At 37.6% G+C, this 25378-nt stretch overlaps 1 protein-coding gene across 4 annotated transcripts; it reads left to right on the top strand.

The window, feature by feature from the left end:
* The first annotated feature begins 714 nt into the window (after positions 1-714).
* On the top strand, positions 715-25175 carry LOC106068862 (uncharacterized). 4 transcript variants are annotated; one of them, XM_056004604.1, is made up of 4 exons: positions 715-944; positions 14979-15097; positions 18820-19842; positions 20094-25175. In XM_056004604.1, exons 2-4 carry the CDS (start codon positions 15090-15092, stop codon positions 20164-20166), a joined length of 1104 nt encoding a protein of 367 aa, XP_055860579.1. In that variant the 5' UTR covers positions 715-944; positions 14979-15089; the 3' UTR covers positions 20167-25175. The 4 variants fall into 4 exon arrangements, with proteins under 4 accessions (XP_055860579.1, XP_055860578.1, XP_013083818.2 ...); XM_056004603.1 differs by having other exon boundaries at positions 715-949; XM_013228364.2 differs by having other exon boundaries at positions 715-1090.
* The last annotated feature ends 203 nt before the right edge of the window (positions 25176-25378 follow it).

The raw sequence follows: 25378 nt of genomic DNA, 5'->3' as shown, positions 1-25378 counted from the left end.
CATGCATTCTCTACTCGCTAATGAGTCATCACGCCTCCCCCCCCCCAAAAAAAAAAAAAGGTGTGTGCATTTATGAGTTGAATCGTAAGGAAATATTTTGTTTAGTTATTTTTTATACGCTTCAGACGATTCCTAAGAAATTAAAATTATTTTTTTTCTAGCCAGAACCTCCTGCTGGAAGTCAACCATAGAATTTGACCTCGGGACTATCGAGATGAGATTCTAAAGAGTGACCAGGCAGTTTTTCTTACGGGCGTGAGTCAAAAGGTTCAACGCGTCTCTCTCTCTCTCTCTCTGTAATGCAAGTCCCTGGCGTTGAAATGGTAGAACCACGCTTGACTGGGCACGACGTAAACACCACTCCGCAACAAATTCAAATAAGACAACACGCAAACAAAACATTTCATTCTGTCCACATCATCAATTTAAAAAGCAATAACAATTCGAATTACAAACAACATAATTCCTGAGTTTTCTGCCTTTATTTATGTTCCTGATTCCTCTTCCAGTTCAAGTTGTCAGTGTTAACTCCTGGAAACAAAACCCACTGCCTGGAAGTTTGAAGCGAACTCAAATCTCGGAAATGAAACCTTGCCACTCACACAGAACGACTCCACTTCCTCTCCCTCACCTTCCTTCCCTTTTCTCCACATAAACAAACTCTTACCGGTGTGTGTGTGTGTGTGTTTGAGTAAAAGCATGTGTGAGGAGGGTTAGCTACTGAACTATGGTTAATTTTTTTTTTTGTAATATGTCTAGTAGCAGTGTCTGCCAGGAGAGTAGTCAGAGAATGCTACCGGCTAATGCATGACTATACAGCTGGCTATTAGAACACAAGCACCTTGTGTTGTACGTAGGACTGGACTAGGTTCTCACTTGTTTGTGTAGAGACAATGTTCGACCGTTTTCACTTTCTTTTTCACAGGAACATTTGTATCTCAGTTGTAAGGTAGTCTAGTGAAGAAACTATTGAAGTGTTAGTTTTGTTTGGAGGTGGATTGTAATGTTTTGTATTTTATTTTGACATGTATGATGTGGTTCCTGGTAATCTAATTACATATGCTGTATTCACAGAGCTCTTAGCTTCAAGGTGATCACTGACTCAATCAAGTAACTAGTATACATGCTTATCTATTCTGTTTTTTTTCTCTCTCTCTTTGTATCTACATTTTACTTCTTATTTCTATAGACATTGTATAGCATAATTTCTTAGCTAAACTTCTGTCTTTAACGTTTATTCTTCTACCTCTAATTTTGCTAAGATTCTATTTTTCTTCCACTCTCTTTTCTCGCTCCCTTTGTTATTCCTCTTTCTCTCTCTCTCTCTTCTCTCTCTTCCTTATCTCTCTGTTTATCTTTCTTACTTTCCCCCTCTATCTCTCTTCTCTCACTCTCTCTCTCTCTCTCTCTTTCTCTCTCTGTCACTTATTTCAACGTTGTCGCGGTGTTTGTTTTTTATTTTCGAACTGAGTTACTGAGACCTGAGACTAAGGGTTTGATCAGAGCATCGAATTCAACCATGATTTGAAGATCACACATGAAAAAGCAGGGGAAGCAATCTTTATTACGTTCTTCTGTTTACTAAACATATAAACATATAAACCCTACCCTTAAGTATAAGTACACACACAAACTCGCTCTCTCTCTCTCTCTCTCTCTCTCTCTCTATATATATATATATATATATATATATATATATATATAATATATATATATATATATATTTATATTTATATATATAAATCAAAGTTCCAATGTCAGACCTGCTATCTATAGGGCAGATGATGTAAAGATCAAGGTTATTGAGGGTGTCATGTGGCCAGCACAACGACTATAGGCTTTTGCCCTAAAGATCCCGAATCTTAAAATACTAGTCTTCACCAAGATTTAAACCCGGTAGCCCCTGTTAAGATGCCGGGCGCTTTGCCACTCTCCACTCAGCCCTCGTAATATATGCGTTGCATATGTATCTATATATATTATGAATTACATACGGTACTTCAAAAAGAAGATGATTACATCCCTACGCCTATTCCTAGGTCAATCTAGTGATATTGATCCATAACTTAAATTCTTCCAAGCCATTGGTTTTCGTGGCTGACTCAGGCAGCCCATTTAACGATTTTTCTCTAGGTGTTGCTCTAATTTAATCACTTTCAATTCGTATTGACCTACATCTAACGAGATAAAGACTTTTTTTTTACTGCTCTGCGATATTATGACCTTTCATGATGTATCACTGCGTTGCATATTATGAATATGGTGATCTTGTCGTATGTCAACACGGCTAAAGACTTAGTTATATTGAACAAAATTATGTAAATAATTTGTAGTATTTGTCTTTGTCACTGTGTATATCTCACTTGCATATATTGCTGCTGGTCTTATTATGCTTTTGTATATCATTTTCTTGTTTTTTTTCCTGATATTGGTTTGCTCTTAAGTAAATTATTGGTGCTTTAAAATGCTCCGTTGCCTCCTGCTATTCTTTCCTTTATCTTTGTTAGTAGGTCATTTTTTAAATGAATTTTACTTCCTAGATATTTGAAAGTTTGGACATTTTCGAATTTGTGGTCTTTGATTTTAATATACTGTCTCTTTGTATGATTGTCTCTTGTCATTAGGACATGATTGTGATGTACTCGGTTTTACTTTCATTGACTTTAAGTCCTGCTGGTCGAGATGAGAGTTTTTTTTGCATGTGAAATCTCTATCAAAGACAGAGGCATCTTTACCCTATAAGGAAATGTCATCAGCTTAAGCAAGGTATTGTAGAGGTTGACTGTATATCGTCCCTGTTGGTTGCGTGTCCGTGTTTTCTCTCCTGGAGTAGTTACTAATAGTTCCTCTTGTGTTTTTATGTATATTTCTTATAACTCTATCCATTATCAAATTGAAGAGTATGCAAGAAAGTGAGTCACCTTGTCTTAATCCTGGTTTAATCCTAAATTCCCGTGAATGTTCTCCTTGTATATTGACTTTATTTTTGGATTTGTTTAATGTCATGTGTATAAGTCTTGTCGATTTGTTAGGTATTCCATAATCCTATAAAGTGTCATATAGATATTTCATTTTGATACTGTCATAAACCATTTGATAATCTATATAGAGTTGGTGGATTGGTATTGTAATAACTTAAGTGAGGCAACTCAACGAGGACATAGACGTTTATTTACACGGAGACATGACAAACACAAAGGGCATCTCCCTTGAGCACAGCATCTCCATATTGGCTCTCTACTTGGGCGGAAATCGTTAGTCTCTTATGTCAACATCCGACTTGTCTGGTCACTGATAGTGCGCACCTTCTTTCTGCACTATCTTGGATGGCGGTGCGCATGGCAAAGTCATAACATTGCCCCCGTCTTAGCACTTTTCGTCCCGAAAAGAAACACTGCAGCTGAGGTTTGACAGTTCAGGTGGAGGTCGATCAGTGGAAGCCACAGGCGGCAGGGAGCGTGTTCCCCACGAGGCCATCCGCATTGTTTTCTTCCAGTGCCGCTTTCTCTTTCTCCAGTTGACCAGGCTGTTGTTGCGATAATGACGTGGCCGTTTGCCACACAAAGAGATAGGGTCGAGCACTGTTTTCTTCAGCACAGCCGTTGATCGGACACGCTGTCTCAGCAGACCTTCCCGACAGACGCCTCTCAAGGGAGCTTCAGGTTCGCTTGCAGCCACGTTGCAAGCAAAGTCCAATGCACCGAAGTCATCCTCAGACAACAGTCTTACGTCCAGAAGATAGGTCTCTTCAGGTTCAAATGGAAAATGTCTTTCTCTTGACAGCTCAGATTTAGAGTGATTTGATTGACATTCATCTATGCCAATGTCGATGATGATGGTAGAAGTACATATGCGCTGTTGGTGGTTTTCTTGGCATTTAAATTCTATGTGTGAAGCGCCGCACGTACTATTCATGGTAAACTTCTGGATGCAGTTGTCGAGCTTCGAATTTCCTTCGTAGGCACCGGAAGATAGGCAGAGGTCTTTAATGTCCACAGCAACAGGCTTGAACGCAGACCCAACGTTGTCTTGATCTGTCCGGCTCATTGAGGTACTGGTAACAGGTACAACAGGAACAAACTCTTCAGGCACATAACAGACTTCAGTTAAGGTACTGGTAACAGGTACAACAGGAACAAACGCTTCAGGCACGTAACAGTCCCCAGTTTCTTCATTTGACTCCTTCCGTTCGACTCGGTACATCCCGTTGAGATCATCACAGCAATCGCCATCACGTTTCTCGTCTTGAAAGTCACAACCACAAGACTTGCCCACAACACAGACACAGACGGCGCTCAAATCCCCAGCGTCTCCGTCACCACTGTTTGTGCAACCACAGTCTTGACCATGCAACTTCTTGACCAACGAGTCTACAGGCAACTGCTCCTTTACCAACGAGTCTACCCCTTCTTTCATTCGAGACACCATTTTATCTATCTTGTTCCCCATACTGTTAATTTGTTCACACATTGCTTCATTTATCTTGCCAATAAGCTCATAAATCTCCGGTTCAATTTCAAATAAGTAGGTATCTGGATCTTCGTCTTCATCTATCAAGGCTTGCCGGAGACGAGCTGTAAGCACCTCCTTGGTACCACCAATGATCTCATATCGGTTACGAAGTTCCTTCCTAAGCTCTTTAACTGAGAGTTGGTCTAATCGTTTCAAAGCTGCCATTGTAAATCCTACCTCCTCTCGTTGAGTTGCCTATAATCCCACTTCTGACAACCAATTGTAATAACTTAAGTGAGGCAACTCAACGAGGACATAGACGTTTATTTACACGGAGACATGACAAACACAAAGGACATCTGCCTTGAGCACAGCATCTCCATATTGGCTCTCTACTTGGGCGGAAATCGTTAGTCTCTTATGTCAACATCCGACTTGTCTGGTCACTGATAGTGCGCACCTTCTTTCTGCACTATCTTGGATGGCGGTGCGCATGGCAAAGTCATAACATTGCCCCCGTCTTAGCACTTTTCGTCCCGAAAAGAAACACTGCAGCTGAGGTTTGACAGTTCAGGTGGAGGTCGATCAGTGGAAGCCACAGGCTTGATCGGTAGTGGATCTATTGGGTCTGACACCACATTGGTAGTCACATAAGATTGTTTCTCTCGTCATGTGAGCTGTCTTTGCCAATTGTTGGTCTGAGAATGCTGGCTATTTTCCAATTTAGGCATTAAACTCTTCTAGGACTATGTTGCTGTCATGCCTCATCGTAAACTATTTTAAGTCCATCTTAGAAAGCTTCTTTTGTGTAACACCTGTGTCTTCTGCAGGGTAATCAGCATTGATAAATGATATGTTAAAGAATGTTCCTCTTAGACGTACTGAGCGGGGTCTTGCACTTACCGACCATTGCCTTTCAACAGCGTTTATAATTATAGTTTCTTAAAGTTCATTGTCTCTCATTTCATTGGTTACAATTTTGTTTTAGTTCAGTTTTGTTTTCTTACTCTATATTTATTATCTTTAGTATAAGAATGAAAAAATAAAAAAAAATGTTTGAATAAATTTTACAATAGTAAAAAACAAATTTATTTACACTAGTAGAAATACTTTATTTACAAATACATTTAAAACATACTTCTTTATTTAAGTAGGGTAATCATCATCATCAATCATCCATTCTTTATGGAACCCAAGACTTCAGTAAACAAAAAAAACAAAACAAAAAAGAATTCTGCATCGTGTCTTGTTGGTCATTCCATTGTTTCCCAACTCTTCCCTGCTCTCTCAGCTTCATTTTGGTCTTCCTCTGAGTCTTGTAGCCTACGGGTTCCAATCTAGGGCCTGCCTAACTTACTTGTTTGAATTTGGTTGTTAGGGTGTGACTTATCTATATCTATATTTGTTTCCAACATCTGCCTCTATATATGTCTGACCAATATCAATGGATTGGGGAGGGGAGTTGAAATAAAATTGAAAATAAGATAAACGGGTGAATCTCAAATCCTAACAATAAACAAGCAATCCTATAACGTGCCTTCATAAAATGAGATTTATTAATTTCTGACCCCAAATCTCTGCAAGACAGAAGCAGGGTTCAAACTATGAGCCATCATGCCGACAGTCTGAAGCACATACCAGATGACAGGCCTTTTGTCTACATCAACAAAAATAGAGACCAAATAGAAATGTGCAGGTAAACACACTAGCTTTAGAAAAAAGCTTCATCTTCAAGTAAACACACTAGCTTTAGAAAATAGCTTTTTATCTTATCTTATATAATACAGACGTTACTTCAAAAAAGAAGATGATTACGTCCTACGCGTCATGCATTTAGTCATGCATATTAACCAATGACTTAAATTCAGCCAAGTCACTGGTTTTCCTGGCTAGCTCAGGCAACCCATTCCATGCTCTAATAGCACTAGGGAAGAAGGAGTGTTTGTACAAATTTGTCCTAGCATATGGTACGAGGAATGTGCCTTTATCTTTGTGTCTTTCAGAGTATTTTATTAAATTTTGTTTTTGTATTTGAAGATTATGGTTCAGTGTTTTATGTATGATTGCTACTTTACTTTTGAGCCTTCTGTCCTGAAGGCTTTCTAAATTTAGTGATTTTACTAAAGGTGTTACTCTAGTCAAATGTGAATATTCGTGTTATGAATCTCACTGCTCTATTTTGTGTCTGTTCCAGTTTCTTAATGTTTTCTTGAGTTGAGGGGTCCCAAACGGAGGATGCATATTCTATTATTGGCCTAACAAAGGTTAAATAACATTTTAGTTTTATGTTCTTATTTGATTTATAGAAATTTCTTTTAATGAATCCTAATGCTTTGTTAGATTTTTTTGTAGTTTCATCAATATGTGGATTCCATGACAGTTTTTCATTTATTATAACACCTAGGTATTTTGCGTTTTTAGTCTGTGTTACCAGTTTGCCATGAATAAGATAAGTGGAACTAATTTGTTTTAGTTTTTTTGTTACTCTTAACTAGTCTTAACAACTGACATTTTTCTGGGTGGAAAGACATGCTCCAATTTGATTCCCATTTCTGTAATTCATCTAATTCTCTTTGTAAAATATCTGTGTCTTGTGTTGTTTTTATTGTTCTATATATTATGCAATCGTCTGCAAATAATCTGACTTTTGTTTCTGAAGTAATGCAATTTGGTAAATCATTTATGTAAATTAAAAATAGTAGTGGACCCAAGACTGTTCCTTGAGGTACACCTGAGTTTACTGTTATCGGTGTTGATTTAAAGCCATTTATTATTACAGTTTGTTCTCTCCCTATCAGAAAATCTTTAATCCACTGATGCAGTGGACCATTAATGCCGAAATATTTCAATTTTTTAAGCAAACTATGGTGGTGAACTTTGGCAAAAGCCTTAGAAAAATCTAGTAAGATAGCAACTATTTGTTCACTATTATCTAAACCTTTTGAAAAATCATCAATTAGTCCTATTAGTTGTGTTTCACATGATCTATATTTCCTAAAGCCATTTTGGTATGGTGTGAGGACATTATGTTTTTCTAAGTAGTTTATGATGTTGCTACATATTATGTGTTCTAGTATTTTACATGTGATGCTGGTAAGTGATACTGGTCTGTAGTTTCCTGGATCAGATTTTTCTGGGGTTGACATTAGCTTCTTTTCAGTCCTTTGGTACTCTGCCCTGGTTAAGTGAAGCCTGAAAGAGTATTTTGAACACTAGGGCTAGCTCATTGCTTAGTTCTTTGAGTAATCTAGCTGGAATTCCATCAGGTCCAGAAGCTTTATTTGGTTTGGTGTTGGCTAATAGTTTTTGAATTCCTTTTTCTTGTACTACTATATCCTCTATGTTGTCTACTTGGTTTAAATTCAGTAATATGTCTTTGTCTCCTGGGGCTGAGAATGCTGATGCAAAGTATTTGTTTAGGATGTTTGCTTTAGTTTCATTATCATTATGTATTATGTTATGTTCATCTTTTAATGGCACTATGCCTGTTGTTTCCATTTTCTTAGACTTAATGTATGACCATAGGTTTTTGTTGTTATCTTTAGATATTACTTTGTTTATGTATTCACTCTGCAGCTGTCTTCTTACTTTTTGGGTTAAGTGTTTAATTTTTATATACTTTTTGTAAACTCTTTCTGCATTAGTTTCTTTAAATTTTTTATATAGGTTTTCCTTCTGTTTACAAAGCTTCTTTAGTCTTTTATTAAACCAGCATTTATTTATTTTGTTTAGTGTGTATCTAGTTGGTATATGATTTTCTATAATGCTTTTAAGATGGTTTTTAATGAAATTCCAGAGGTCATCGACTGGTTGGTTAATGTCTTTTTCTAATAAGAATGTTTGTTGAAAGTTTAATGCAGCATGATGTAGTTGTGTTAGATTACATTTATTCCAGAGTAATATTTTTCTTTTGGGTTTTGTATTGTCTACTGCTTTTATCTGACTGTGTATTTTTATGATCTCATGGTCTGATAGACCAGGGATAATTTCATAATCAACTACTAATCCAGGTCTGTTGGTAAAGAAGAGATCTAATGTGTTGTTTAATCTAGTTGGCTTTTTAATGATTTGATCTAAACTTAGGTTGTGTAAAGTTTCTATGAAAAGCTCATTTATGTCCTTAAGGTTTTGGTGTTTATCTATGGTTAGTGTTTTTCAATTTATATCAGGTAGGTTGAAATCACCCATAATCCAAAAAACTGCATTTTTATTTGCCTCTTTAAGTGTAGTAATCTGATTACATAGTTCCTGCATGTATTCTAAACTAGAATTTGGTGGCCTGTAAATGCTGCCTATTATTAGGGATCTTCAAGTAAACACACTAGCTTTAGAAAATAGCTTCATCTTCAAGTAAACACACTAGCTTTAGAAAAATAACTTCATCTTCAAGTAAACACACTAGCTTTAGAAAAAATAACTTCATCTTCAAGTAACCACACTAGCTTCAGTAAAATAACTTCATCTTCAAGTAAACACACTAGCTTCAGAAAAAATAACTTCATCTTCAAGTAAACACACTAGCTTCAGTAAAATAACTTCATCTTCAATGTTTGAAGTAGAGAACACTTTGATTGCAGAGAATTCCCTCAAACTCATCAACAACAAAACAACATTTACAGCATCAGATGTGTACAAAAATGCAAATATCCAACTTTTAAATTCACTGGCAGAAAAAATGTAATTACGTTTCATTTGAAAAAAACAACAACATGTTTATAAGAGAATAAATACAAACTTGACTACGGAGATTTAAAGAATCGTTTTAAGAGATCAGAATTTAACACCAAGTAAACTAGTACAGGGAAGAACTGCACATTAACAACTATATCTATCAATGACGTAGAATTCATTTTTTTTCTATATAAAAATAAACAACTAATTTTAAATAACTAATTTAATTATTTGTTATTTTTTCAAATTAATTAATGTTTTGTTATGTACCAAACAAATTATTGTCGACAATTTTCGTGTTGATCTGAGAATGGGTGTAGGACAAATGACTTCAAAGTTATAGTAGGGGACCAACGCTAACATGCTGAGAATGGGTGTAGGACAAATGACTTCAAAGTTATAGTAGGGGACCAACGCTAACATGCTGAGAATGGGTGTAGGACAAATGACTTCAAAGTTATAGTAGGGGACCAACGCTAACATGCTGAGAATGGGTGTAGGCAGTGGCGTAACTAAGGGGGGGGGATGGGGGGGGAGAATTTTAAAATCCCCCCGGGCCCCCACCTAGGGGGGGCCCCCAAATGGGTGTCCGGAATTTTTTTCTAAATACATAAATTAATATATTTGATTGACAAATAGTGTCAACGGGTGTCTTTTTTTTTTCAACATTTATGGATTAAATTTATCACAAAGACTAAACCTGGATCTAAGTCTATCAGTACGTTGACTTTGTTGACATTTTAAAAATATTTTTTTCCCAAAGAGATCAAAGTTTTTTTTAAAGTTAGTTTTACATTTTAAACTTTGTTGCCACGAATAAAACTGCATGATATAGGCCTACAGCGAATTCCAGGTATCTTGTTACCTTTACTAATAATAGATCTAAATGGCGAGTATTTTATGGCTACACTAATTAACCTTGAAGCAAAATTTACAGAATCGAATATAACAGATCCAAAAGTTATTCTTAATAATGCTAGAATAGTCCATTATTCGGGTGTGGCGTCTATAATTTCAGAATTAAACTTCACACTCGAGTTATTACCCCTCTATTCATCTTTCCTCCATTCAATGGAAACTCTTTTTTTTTCCATCTAATCCTTTTGTTTTCGCACAAAACATAAACAACAAACAATGACGTAATATCATATAATATTAGCACATCCTTCCTTTTGAAGTTATTATCACACCCTTACTTTTAAGTTCTTAAGAGTGATATCTACTAGCAGGGCCGGCCCTAGCATTTGCGGGGCCCTATGCGAAACGGATCGCGCGGGCCTAGTCTGGGTAGGGATGAGCATAATGTCAAAATTATTTTTTTTGAATTAGAAAATAGGCCTACTTTCGTCTTTGCAATAAATTTTTATCAAATGAAGCTCGCAATGCCACTTTTTATTTATAGGCACCCCAAAATGTCAATTTCGTCTATCCTTCAGGAGATTTGAATAAATTCAAAAAAAGTTCAGGACTTTATCGTATATTTAACCTTTTCATGAGATTTCCTGGAGGCCCTGGAAAATCAGGAGGTCGCGAAAACCCTGTTATTTTATATACGTTATAATGGTTTAATTTAATAATGTACACTTAGAATTAGCGCGGGTCCAATGAAAGCGCGGGGCCCACTGCGACCGCATAGGCTGCAGTGGCCTAAGGCCGGCCCTGGCTACTAGGAACTTTAACAATTCGTCCACTTCTGGTTGTCTTGACTGGCACAACAAGTTCTCTAGACGTTGGTCTATAACTGTCTGTTTCGTTTATTCCACCTTTTTGCAGTTCATTGTCTCCATCGGTATCATAGTACCCAGAGATGTCGTCATCTGTATGTTTTTTCCGTTTGTCTTTATGATGTAAGAGCTGGGTGCTGAATGTTTTTTTTATGACAACTGCTTTCTGCCCTGTTTGACCTAGACGAACTCTCCGACAGAATAATCTTTAGGTAGTCTTGCTTTTGCATTGTATTTCACTTTTCTTTTCATCTGTCGTTCGTTGAGTAATGTCTCTGCATTTTCAGTTTGGGATCAGTTGGAATGATTCCCTGAGTCTTCTACTCGTCAGCAGTTGTGATGGTGAATACGGCAGTCCACTTATCGGAGTATTTCTATACTCAAGCATAACCAGATATGGATCTTTCCCACTTTTGTATGCTCTGAATCCTTTTGCTTGCGCACAAAACATAAACAACGAACAATGACGTAATACCATATAATATTAGCACAGAATCTTCTTCATGCTTTGGAAAATTAAGAATTTTTTGCCTATCTTGAATTCTGGTCAAAGCTCTTGCGCCCAATTAATATAGTTCAGAAGAAACTACAAAAGTATGGACTGCATATACGGGAAGCTGCTAAAGAAATTAGTACCCTTTCATGCTTTCTGCAAAATGATGAGAAACTGATAAAAACCCAATCCATCGAAAAAGCAAAAGAAGGTAGTGAATACTATGGATTCCCTGTAATCAAAACAACCAGAAGAAAGAAAAGACTTCATGGGAAGTTGAGTTCTAATGTAGGACTGTCAATAGAACTGCAATTCAAACGTGTTGCGACAGAAGTGCTGGACAGATTTCATATGGAGATGAAGGGCAGATTTCAAAGGCTGGAAAGAAAATGGATATCTTTGGGTTTCTTCTTGAACCAAGACACCTGTTTGATGAAGACCCGCTTATGACAAACTGTGCTACATTTCCTGTTTGTATGATGAAATAAATGGCAAATCGCTTTTTCAATGATGTCATTGATGCACGAGCACTTTTCATCAACAAACCAGTAATACAATCACCAATAGACATATTGAGTAAATAGGCTTCATATGGTAATTACGTGTGCTCAAACTTTGCAACCTCCTCCGAATACCGCTAACTCAGGCCACTTCCATTTCGTCATGTGAGAGATCATTCTCAAAGCTCAAGTTCATCAAAAGCTATCTCAGGAGCACAATGACACAAGAAAGGCTTATCATGGCTTTAATGTCAGTGAAGTCACAAATACTAGAAAGTATCGATGTAGTTGATGTTATAGATGTCTTTGCTGCACAGAATGCACGACGTGAAGCGATATCAATTTAGATTTGTCACTTGTGCATTATTTAAGTAATAAACAAAGAGTCTTGATTACTTTTTGTTAAGTTTACTGATATACTGAACCAATTTGATTTGGGGCTTATATATTTTTGTGTACATTACCCCATGTCATATGTCGAATGTCAAAATGCAAGGGGCCCCCAAAGAGGTCAATCCCCCCGGGCCCCCAAATCCCTAGTTACGCCCCTGGGTGTAGGACAAATGACTTCAAAGTTATAGTAGGGGACCAACGCTAACATGCTGAGAATGGGTGTAGGACAAATGACTTCAAAGTTATAGTAGGGGACCAACGCTAACATGCTGAGAATGGGTGTAGGACAAATGACTTCAAAGTTATAGTAGGGGACCAACGCTAACATGCTGAGAATGGGTGTAGGACAAATGACTTCAAAGTTATAGTAGGGGACCAACGCTAACATGCTGAGAATGGGTGTAGGACAAATGACTTCAAAGTTATAGTAGGGGACCAACGCTAACATGCTGAGAATGGGTGTAGGACAAATGACTTCAAAGTTATAGTAGGGGACCAACGCTAACATGCTGAGAATGGGTGTAGGACAAATGACTTCAAAGTTATAGTAGGGGACCAACGCTAACATGCTGAGAATGGGTGTAGGACAAATGACTTCAAAGTTATAGTAGGGGACCAACGCTAACATGCTGAGAATGGGTGTAGGACAAATGACTTCAAAGTTATAGTAGGGGACCAACGCTAACATGCTGAGAATGGGTGTAGGACAAATGACTTCAAAGTTATAGTAGGGGACCAACGCTAACATGCTGAGAATGGGTGTAGGACAAATGACTTCAAAGTTATAGTAGGGGACCAACGCTAACATGCTGAGAATGGGTGTAGGACAAATGACTTCAAAGTTATAGTAGGGGACCAACGCTAACATGCTGCTCTGTGTCAACACAAATGCTCTCCTGCGCTTTGTTCTCTTGCCAACACCCCAACTCCTGCATGTGTACAAAAAGAAGAATTGACTGTGTACACATTTTTTTTTCATAAGACAGAAGTAGGCCAGACAGGTCAATCATTTTTTTTATGGGAGTGAGGTGATAAGGGAATTTACTTAAAATGTGTAACTGCTCTATAAGATGGTTCATCTCTTGAGTAAATACAAGGCTCTTTTTCTTAAAAATTATCACATGACAGTCTTAAAAAGCATAGGATGTAGTGAACCTAGGGCATTTGATGCAGTAGTGAACCTAGGGCACTTGATGCAGTAGTGAACCTGGGGGCATTTGATGCAGTAGTGAACCTGGGGCATTTGATGCAGTAGTGAACCTAGGGCACTTGAAGCAGTAGTGAACCTGGGGCATTTGATGCAGTAGTGAACCTAGGGCATTTAATGACGTAGTGAACCTAGGGCATTTGATGCCTTTAAAAAAGTACGAAATAGAACAATACATTTAAAACAAATTCAGGCTTAGTGGTTCTCAAACTTTAATTTTTACATTTCAATGCAAATAGTCGTTCACGTCCCCTCCTTTTAATAAGCTCGGAAGTCTTTTGAAGCGCCGTATGTAGCACCAACGGGTCCCATGCGGAACCACGGCGCCAAGCGTTTTCCTGCATTCTGAGCTGCAAAAAAGCATTATAATGGCGTTTTCAGTGAACAATGCCCAATAAAAACTGACGACAATTGTTGATAATGATGTTTGAGGAATATTCTATTTAATGCCTGTTTTACAATGAGCTGTATCTTCGAAAATCATTTGCTTTCCAACCAAAACGCATTGTTTTGGTTCTGGAAGAGTCGCATTGGCGGAAAATGGTCTAGTCTTGTCTAATCATACTTGATCAGTATTCACATATGGATGCAAATCTGTGACATTGTACGTCTATTGAGACTATCTTTTCCCTTTGCTACCTCTGGTACGACTAAGAGGTCAATCAATGCATGATAAACAGCTGCTCCTCACAGGTTGGACGCTGTTGCACTTTCATCTTCTTTCTTTCTAACACTAGTGTGTATGGCATCTGTGACCAGGGACCCTTCCTATTCACTTATTCTCCATCCATGTGGATCTATCTAGTGCCACTTTTCCCCAGCTGTTAGTAACGATTTTGAAGAGCTTCATGTCACGTGTGCATGTTTAACTACCGTAAAGCAGAGTGATCATCAGGCAGGGGCGGTGGACTTTGGTATTGTTAGTCAGCACCCATTTGAGAAGTTACACTGCAAAGACATTCTTCCAAGCAGTTAATAGGCCAATAGTTTTACGTAAAAGATGCATTATCAAGCGAGACGATGTGTGCTGCGGTTGTTCTACACTTTTGGTGGACTTAAGAGACTTTCTATTCCAATAGCCTTGTACAATTAACTTAGAGCTAACAGAACACAAAAAGACATCAGTTAGGTCAGGTTCATGTCAAACTTTACAATCATTTTCAACTATGCCATGGTCAGCTGGACCACTGGGGCACCACACAAAATCTGTCAACATTCTTTCTCCATTCTTCTGTCATTTGTCTTTGATAGAATTTCATTCTGATATCCTTTCTGAAAATACTGAAACTGGCTTTTTACCTGCCTAGTTGGACCACTTCGGGGGCCGATTTTGAGTTTGTGTTTCCACACAAACTGTCTTTGTTACCTTGTTTATACTATTTTTTATGTTTTTGTTTGTTTGTTTGTTTTTACTTCAATATGCTTGTTCTTTTGTATTGTTGTTGTTATTTTATATTTGCGCATGTCTGACAATTCTTATGCTATTTTTTTGTTAAAAGATCCCTTTCATTATTTCTTCCATTTGTTTTTGCTTACAGTTAGAACGTGATCTAAAATCATTGTAAAATGTAACGAGAGAAGCGACGTCTGTCTTCAGAGATTGGAAAAACTTGAGGCTACCACCTTGCTGTAAACAAAAATACAAGAAAATGAAAACGTGGGTTACAATGTTCATTCTACAATATGCTCTGTGTGTGTACGTGCGTGTGTGTATGTGTAGACCGATGTGCTATAAATACTGTTACTAAGAAGCTGTTTTTTTTTATTTATAATAGTGTATTGTAACTCAACAAACTTTAAAGAGAGAATAATGTATTACTAACTAAAAGACTAACTTGAAGACCAGGGGTAGAATGGGTGTCAAAATCGGCCGGGCATTACTTTTTCATCCGGACCATTTTTTTATATTATACGATGGACATCCAATTCTATGTTTACTTGTCCTCAAAATCATTCTATTAAGTTTGATAATGTATCACACTGGCGGATCCAGGGTGGGGGCGGTTGGGGCGATCGTCCCCCCCCCCCCTCGGCCGATCCCCCCCCCCCCTCGGCCGACCCCCCCCCTTTCGAATTTTAGTATAGAATTCACACAATTTGTATACCAATTTATTACTTATGTTAATAAAATATACTAATTATTTATATTTCAACCTATTTTTAGATTATTTCACCACCCCCTCTAGTATGTTGGCCGATATGATGGTGTCGGGAGTGAGCGATGGCATCAATCCTGCCCCCCCCCTCCCATAAACTTTGGAGTGGAGGGGCGGTCCAATTTATTTGTAGAAATCACAGCTTGCTAACAGAGTTATTAGTTGAGTTAATATATACATTTTATATTATGTCGCTACCCTTCTGGTATTTTGGCCGATTCAGTGGGGTAAGGGCGTCGATTGCATGTACTGCCCTCCCCACTCTAGCCCTCTGAGTTGGGGGGATGCGGTCCTATTTTTATGGAGAAATCATAGTATGTGAACAAAATTAGTCGAATATCTATATAATATAATATAAACTACGGATTGATATGTGAACTCATTGTATATTATGACTCACCACACTCTAATCTCAAATTTTATGATTAGTAAATATAAAATGAAAAAGGGTAGTTACAGGGAGGTTTTGATACATGCAATCGCCTTCCCCCAATCGGACAAACCAATACTTTTTCTGTTGTTTTATAGTTAAGAAATACAAAACAAAAAATGTGTCATTAATATAATTTATATATGCTATAAATTAAATTCTTATATCGAGTCGCCCCAACCTAATCTTTAATGCCAAATGCAATCATTAGCAGAAATTATAAAAAGGAGCGAGGATTAATCGTTTTCATTCTACCGCCCTTCCCCTTTCGAGACAGTATGTAATTTCACTGATGAATAATAAGCTATAGATGTCAGGAGAATGCGTTTCTGCGGTGAAGAATGCAATAAAAAGCTTTTGGCGTCAGGGCTTTGCCCCGAACCCCACACGGAAGGCTTACAGCGCTCCCCCAGAGCCCCAAGCTTGCAAGAGAAAAGCCTCAACATGACTGTTTTTTGTTTGTTTGTTTTTTCGCCGAAGGTTGAGAAATGTTCCATGTCTCAAAAAGTTAAAAACCTTTTTAAGTCAAAATACGCTACTCTTTTGAGAAGGGAAGCGAGCCGAACCGAACTCAAGCATCACTTATGTCTAAACCGATTAAGAACTTAGTTACTGCTGTTTGTCTTCTTTTGGTATCAAGGCAAAGGGTACCGTAACAATTAATATTCTTGCGTTAATGAAATGGGAGATTCGAAGAAAAGAAAAATAGACTGAATGTAGAAACTACCAGCAAAAGTGGACACATTTTTATCTTCTGTGGAGCATGAAAATAAAGCCAGCATGTTTGATTTAAATAGAGCTGTTATCATTGATGGAAGAAGTGTCATGAAAAATAAAAATGCAGTTGAAGACGCCACTCTTTTTCGCATGATAATTAGAAATCTAAAGTTAAAACTAAGAAATAGAGCAGCAGAGTTTGAAATGTTTTCTATTGCCGCCGACATATCTGATACGGCTCATCTCACGCTTGTTATTCACGGTATGAAAAGCAATTTTAAAATCACGAAGCGAATGCTGCTTTGGAAAACATACATGGAACCACCACTGGAAAAAAATGTTCAATGAAGTTTCATACTTCATGGAGAATGTTTCTTCTTGGGAGAACTAAGTGGCAGTGACCACTGACACCGCTTTAAGTATGATTGGATGTCATAGCGAACTGGCAGCAACAGTTATTAGAACAAAAATGTCAATTCCAACGGAATCTCTGTGGTAAGGTGTTGAATCAGGACCATCTGATAATATGTTCAGAACTGAAAATTTGATAACATTTCAAACATTGAACTAAAAACTCCATAGAATTATCTAAAAGAAATAGAGTCAAAATGTGAAGATGATTTATTTGTCACTAAAGTGGTGAGTGGGTGCTGGTTAAGATGAGGAGATGTTCTAGAAGCTTTTTTTATGAGTCATGAAACTGAAATTTTTGTGACGGATGAATCAAAGCAACGTTGTGGGATTTGGCTTTTGATAGTGACATCACATTATCTCTAAGTGAGCTCAATAAAAACTAGAAGAAAAGGAAATTGATTTTGCATGTAACAACTGACATAAGTGCATTCTAAACGAAATTGCCAACTCTTCATTTACCAGACGTACCAGCCTCATAGACGAACATCTAGATGGTGTGTTTGTATGCAGTGGGGGTGGCATCACTGTTGTTCTCTAATACCGAATGCGAACTTTACATCTGACAGAAATGGACCAAACCCGACCTATACCGGTCATCGAACCGAACTGAACACAAACTTTAAAAGTTGGGCTCGATTACCATCTCTAGTGCTTTTGTTAAGATTTCAAACATAAATCCAAATAAGAGAGTTCGATTGATACATACCCAGACAAAAGGGAATTGGGATTATCCATCTGGGGACATAGCGGAAGACGTATCCTAACGAAAATCTGCTCAATTGGAAGTTTGCCTAATAGACAAGTTATTCTGGAAATTAATGAGAGTTGAAAGCAGTAGAAGCTTGTCCTAATATTCCTCAAGGTACAATTTTTTAGGAAAGTCGAGGTGACTTATATGTTACTTTTGACTGTTTTCTTTTATTCCCGCTAAGTACATGGGTGGGGGGGGGGGCTTTCTTCTTTTGGTTGATTAATTTTCGTATTGACCATTAACACTATTGAGTCTGAGAAAAAATAAAATTCCAAAGCTAGATGGAATGCGTAGATAATTACATAGGACATAGGTAGATCATGTCTTCATCTTTATCTGTGCCTTCATCTGTTGAACTGTTGGTGCACCATACATCAACATATAGAAATAATATACCACTAATTTGTAAAAAGAACATGAAGACTTTTATCTGTTTCAAATGTTTTACATTACATTGTCATTCAAAACTCTTGTTGTCATGTTTGTAATCATAGCACAGCGCCTTGAACTCAACATTTTGTTCGTTAACACCTCTCTAAATTAAATTATTATCATTATTATTATTATTATCATTATTATTATTATTATTGTAGGTATATGTCTAAGTATAAATCAAAAACGTTTTCACTACAACAATCAGTGGAATTAACCATCATTTGAGGTCCCGGGGGGCTAGACCTATTAATGGGCCCTTGCATTTTGACATTCGACACCATGACATGAGATAATGGGGTCATTTTTAATAGTTAAAGTAAAACAAATTCGAACACTCCCGGGTATGATTTTCAAATTCCGCCCCCACCCCCCCCCCCTACTATAGCTACGCCACTGACAACAATGAAACATGTATATTTCCATCTAGCTGAATTATTTGTAATAACTCAAATATTAATTGTTCTATTTATCTCCAGAATGGAAGATGTAGCTATAGGCATTGAAAATTACTACCTGTATGTCTTAGCCAGCATTGGCATTCCAGCCAATATTTTCACCATCCTCACAATACTCAGTTTGCAATCCATCAGCCCAGCCTCCTTCTTAGTGGTGATGCTAGCTGCCTCTGACGGCTGCGCCCTCATCTCAAAAGTAACTATTTACCACTTGCAACGATTCTCTAGGAGAGGGGCACTTTGCAAATTGGAATTTTTGACAGTGTTCTGCACAATGATGGCGAACTGGATCCTTGTCTATATCTGCTTTGAGAGGTTCATTTCCGTCTGTTTCCCAATGAAAAGACTGTATCTCATCACCAAGAAAAGAACCTACATCATTGTTGCCTCGACGGCGGCTTTTCTGTTTGTGGCAACGGCAGCTACGTATATAACTGTATGGGATAGCCATTCACTAAAGTGCGGCATGTATGTAGAGTATATCTGGTACTGGTATCACATCTGGGTAAAATATTTGGGTCCTTCATTGGCGGTGTATTTACCGTTTATGCTGATATTGATCTTCACAGTGGCCATTATACGAGCGCTGAAAATCGCTTCCAGAGAGTTAAGAAATTTGTTTAAGAGAAGTCTAAGTATGAGAAGAAGCCCAGACGACAAGACGTTTTCATTCAATGAAAAGAATATTGCAGAGTCCGAGAAACTGGAAAGGATGATAACTTGGATGATGATTCTCGCCGCCATTTTTTTCTTAATTTTCACCCTTCCTGCTTGTGTGTTTTTTAATTTGCCAGAACCAGGCCCGGAGTCCGACGTGAAGAGCTTTACAAGGTATATGCTGTTTGAACAAATACAGCATCTCTGTTTGGACTTGACCCACACGCTCAACTTTTTTCTGTACGTGGTAACAGCAAAACGCTTCAGGAAGCAGCTGGTCGAAATTTTGGTTTGCAAGACAGCTAGAGAATATTGGCGTAAAAAGCGCAGCGAATACGCCGCGAAGGAGAGTCAACATACTGATGTCACGCATGTTGACCCCGAGAAGTGAGTACTCTTATCAGTTTGAACGTTACTCACTTGTACACAATGTTCAATAAAAGAAGGCTTTAAGGTAGTTCTCCTTCACTTGCATTTATAACTAAGGACTACAAATATTTTTTCTGATTTAGTCTTGTTCATTCATCAACTGGTTTCTTCAGAGTGGAAGTTATTTTAAACTATTTTCAGCATACAATAGAAACCAAAATGCATTTATTTATTTTTTATTTTTTTATTTATTTTGTTTTTGTTTTTAGAGAAAATGAAGTCATTCTGTGCATTGCATGTCACGGACTTTCGGGTGTGGAGGCGAAGCAACCTTTGCAATAGTGAATGACACTAACTAAAAGCTAACATATGTTGAAGCTTTAAAATTTTGGTTAAAAAAATGACTTGACACCGCTCACGTTTAATCAACAAACTGGAGAAAGAGACTAGTCGTGCCAAAAAATAAATAATAAAGTTTTCTGCCATGTTTATCGACCATTGTGCACAGAAGTAAGGAGTCTACCTGCCTCAACTTGTTGTCCAAACTGGCAGGTTTTTTTTTATATTTATTCATGCAAATGTTTGTGGAATTGAATCACGCAGTTATCTCTGGTGCATAACTAATATCTCTCGAGTCAGGATAGCAGCATTCAGCACATAATTCTGATTTATAATTAGTTATATAGCATGTATATGAGAAAGTCTTAGTGGATGTCCCAGCCACCTTCTCTCATGGATAAATATAGAGTAAAGGAACAAAAAAGAGTTTCTATAGAAAAAAAAACTATCAAGAAACCCGAACAAGACTTTGGCCACAAATCACACCTCTAGAAATAAAAGCTATATGGAGAGCACCCTGATTTTGGAAACCACTGCACAGTTCATTACGTATACTGGTATAGTCATCCGAATGACCCTTTATAACCATGACAACCAGGAAGAAGAAAATGGACATGCTTATCCTCTTTCAAAGTGCAAGTCACAGATAGGAGTCACCAACGCTCTGACACACATTGGCTCCCGATGCAGGGAAAAAAGAGAAAGATAATTCTTATTCTGTTTAGTGTCTCATACTTGCCAGTACTCGACATGTGTAGCTAGCTGGATGTAAACAGAGTTTCAAATTCAACATTTTCGTTCAGCGCTTTTGGAAACAGTTTGGCCTCATTCGCAAGAAACTTGAAACTAATGATACACTCTCTGACTTTGACTATCCCTAAATACTCGTTTTTCCTACACAGTATTGTCTTTGATTCATATTTCAATGATTCTAAATGGAACACTTCCTTTTGATCAAACAGATAAATAAATAACTAACACTTAACGCAGACAGCGACAAAGCTGCTGTTCTTCACGGATAAATCATGTCTGCTTTCACGTCTTTAAATACGATTTTTATATTTAAATTGACCGAGCATTCATGTGGCAGCATTTAACAAACTGAAGGGCGGGTTCCACTAGGACATGGCAACGTCCACACGAGGGTGGCCCGACTTCAATACAACAAGGCCGATCAATTATGTACATTTTCAAGAGACACAAATATTTTTATTGCAGTTATAAATCGATATTTGAATATTGAATGCTATACTCTTAAACTAGCAAATTTTCTATTATAGATATATCATGGGCGTAGCCAGGATTTTTTTTCGGGGAGGGTTTTGGGGGTGTGGATTTTTCTCCCTCCCCCGCCCCTCCCCCCCCCCCTTGCGAAATTCTTTTTTAATATGTATTTATATGTGTGTGTGTACATAATCTTTATTACATTCTGACCCTTCATTCTTTCGGAAGACGTTTACTGGAAAAAATGTAGATTCTTTTTTAATATGTATTTATATGTGTGTGTGTACATAATCTTTATTACATTCTGACCCTTCATTCTTTCGGAAGACGTTTACTGGAAAAAATGTAGATTCCCCGCCATTACTAGCAAGGGGGTCTGGAAGAGCGCCAGGAGCTCCCCCAGCGCGGGGCGGAGCCCCGCCGCCAAGCACTATTTCTGGTATTGAAAGCCAACAAAATGCTTATTCTGACGTATCTGCAGTGCATTTTCCTGCTATTAAAAAGTTTTATTTCAAAAACCTAATGTGCTTTTCTTACTGACCCTCCCGCGCCATTCGGCGCATTTGCCGTCAAGCTGTTTCCATAAAAATCTGTCACTGGTAATGTCTGAAGCCTCTTCCCACCTGCTCTGAGGACCTCCATGAAAGTGTGGCGTCAAATTGTACTAGTATGTCATCGCAACTCTTCTTATGCGTAATTCATTTTGTCGTAGAACATGTCCCACATACCTAATGCGACGCTCTTTCACAATCTTACTAAGGGGTCGACTCCCAGTTTGGCATAGTATTTCCTAGATTTACAACCGATCTCTATACTGACTCCTAAAATCTGTCTTAGCCATCTTTGTTGAGCCACATTTAGTGTTTTTCAATTTCGGCAGATGACTATTCATTGCACTTTATTAATGGAGCCCCGCCACTGGTAGAAATGTGTAACCTCTCTTGAATAGGCTCTTAGAATTAAGTGACTGTAGTTTGCTTTAGATTTTATATCGAAAAGGAAACTTTTATCGTCAAAATCATCTGTTGGGAGTTTTAAACTAACATCACTGGAGTTATTGGTTTTTTTTAATTCAAAACCCCATTTAGCAACGATAATAGAATTTAGTAACTGTAGTTTGCTTTAGAATAATATTGAAGATAGAGGTTTTCCACCTCAAAATGCTCTGTAGGGGGATCTTAAAGTTAGAACCATCTGGAGGGTTTTTAAACTTTAAAAAAAAAGTTATCTGTAGGAGAGGGGTTTGAACTCAAAACCCCTAATTGGATTGGCTACGCTCAAATAATTTTAGTATGTAATTTGCTTTTTTTATATTGAAGAGGTATTTTTTAGCATCAAACCCCTCTGAAGAAGGGTTTAAACTCAAAACCCCTTTTGGCAACGCTCATCGATTTTGAGTGCGTAATTTGCTTTTTTTCTTACACTGAAGATATATTTTTTTAGCTTCAAACCCGGCTGTCGGGGGATTAAACTCAAAACCCCTTTCGCTACGCTCATAGATTTTAGAGTGAGTAATTTGCTTTTTTTATATATATTGAAGAGGTATTTTTTAGCTTCAATCTTCACCGGAGGGAAGTTTAAACTGTGATGTTGCTTGTTCAGGCTGTCTTGAGGTCAGCTATGGATGACTGTTGAATTTCAACCAATTACTCTGCAAGCGTTTGGGTGTTATTGTTCGGGTGTATTCCGTGTAGTTGATCAACAATCCAGACAAAACAAACACATCGGTTTTAACTAGTGAAGAGATGTAGTCAACGCTGAAGAACAATGTACCATGTATTTATTCTAAGAAAAGGCCACAGTAAACGTCTCTGTCACTAAACACGTCGTTACCCTGGAGGATTATATCACTAACTGATTTTCCAGTCTCTAGCCCAACATATCCCAAACGTCACTAGTCCCGTTCAATATGCGTCTTCTATGGTGCGTCGCTAAATAACTAAACTATAAATAAGGTGTCTAACAAAACTTAAAACCCCTTTGACTACGCCCATAACATTTTGAGTGCGTAATTTGCTTTTTTTATATTGAAGAGGTAATTTTTAGCTTTAAACCCTACTGAAAGGGGGGGGGGGGAAACTCAAAACCCCTTTGGCTACGATCATAGAATTTTGAGTGAGTAATTTGGTTTTTTTTAAATTGAAGAAGGGGTATATCGTAAATTTTGGAGGGGTTTCAAAATCAAAATCTTCCTTAACTGTGCTCTTGGAATTTGGGGATTGTCGTTTGAATTTTTTTTGGTTTTGTTTTATAGAAGAGGGGGATTTAACTGTAAAAACCCCTTTGTAGGGGGTTTTAAACTTCAACCCCCTTTGTAGGGGGTTTTAAACTTCAACCCCCTGGTAGGGGGTTTTAAACTCGAACCCCCCCTGGTAGGGGGTGTTAAAATCGAACCCCCTAGTAGGGGGTTTTAAACTCAAAACCCCCTGGTAGGCCTTAGTTGTGCTGGGGCAAGTGATGGTTTAGTATTAAAATCTCACCTAAAAAAAACAAAATCAAAGCTAAAAATCAGTCACTAAATTCTGGTCCCCCCCCCCCCGGGGGGATTTCACTTCGGGGGGGGGGGGGGTGAACCCCAAGAACCCCCCCCCCTGGCTACGCCCATGATATATATATATAATTTATTTTGAAAACGGCGCTAATGATTTTTGTTAAACTTCAAAGTATAAATGAGATAACAATTCTCAGCTTTGTGGCCACATTGGGAAAACTTGTGGTGCACATTTATATTTGTCTGAACATTTATCATTATCTTTTAATTAAATTTGGCTACTTTTTATGAATGAAAGTGTTTTAAATGATGTCAAAGAAGAAAAAGAAATTGACAACGCCTTCTTTCCTCTGACAGCTCTAGACCAAAATATTTCTTTATAAACATGTGAGGGTTTTAATGAACCAAAAGGCTTCTGAAAAGTATTTGCGCACCAATAGTATGTAAGGACTACAGGCCTTTACACCCAAGGTAAAAGTCACCTGCAATCAACGTGTAAACAATTTGTAAAAAAAAAAAAGAATACTTATCATATTAAGTTAGATATGCATTATTAAACTATCTATATACATCTTATAGAACATCAGTTTAACCTTTCATATTTGGTAACGACTTATAATATCTGAACTTTCAAGGGTTCCACATTACAAATAGCTTAGGGCTTTATTAAGTCTAAAATCCGGCCCTGATTATTACATGTCCATATTAAAATATTCAAGTGGTCCATATTGGAACATTGATAAGCTTAGCAATAAAGTTGTCTATAAAAAAGTTACAAACACGATTACTGTGTCACAAAGTCATTAGTGGTTATAAAACATGAACAAATTGTGCTGAGTCTTCTTGTGCAAGTCTGCTTCTTGTGCAAGTCTGCTTTTTGTGCAAGTCTGCTTCTTGTGCAAGTCTGCTTCTTGTGCAAGTCTGCTTCTTGTGCAAGTCTGCTTCTTGTGTAAGTCTGCTTCTTCATAGAAGACACGATCGAGGAACAAATTTAAGAACAAAATGTGCGAAAACAGAGAATCATGTAGCTCATGAAATGTATTTTCGTTTTGTATGTACTGATTTATGCCCAGTAGGTAAGGGCAGTCACTACTGTGTATTAATTACTTTTTTTGGCAATATAGTCTAGCTTCCCTTAAATCGTTGTTGTCCATAGTTGATCAAGGTCCATATTGCAAGCCTCTCCCCTACGTGGGGGCTTGATAAAAATGTTTTACGTATAAATTAATATATACCTTTAAACTTGTTGTCAAGGGACATAACCGATAAAAGAAAACCGCTGCTTTTATTTCAATAATTATCTCCTTTGTTAATCTTTGATTCGGTTTCTTCGAGCAAGGTATTGAGACCTTTTGGAGTCTGTAGAGAAAAACAAAAGCTTTCCTTTGTTGGTAATGTTGGTTTGTAGTGGTAACAAGGTCTGATAGAGGTGACCTTGATTGGTGCATCCAAAAGAGGGTATGAGGTATCATAATATTGATTGCTATGTCTACAAACAGG

The sequence above is a fragment of the Biomphalaria glabrata genome, chromosome 11, assembly GCF_947242115.1.
Source record: "Biomphalaria glabrata chromosome 11, xgBioGlab47.1, whole genome shotgun sequence".
NCBI lineage: Eukaryota > Metazoa > Mollusca > Gastropoda > Planorbidae > Biomphalaria > Biomphalaria glabrata.
The sequence above is the reverse complement of the archived record's forward strand: the minus strand, read 5'-3'. Positions and strand labels throughout refer to the sequence as shown.

Coding starts and splice junctions, on each gene's coding strand:
- LOC106068862 (XM_056004604.1), top strand. Junction 19,843..20,093: donor ACGCATGTTGACCCCGAGAA/GTGAGTACTCTT, acceptor TTTTGTTTTTAG/AGAAAATGAAGTCATTCTGT.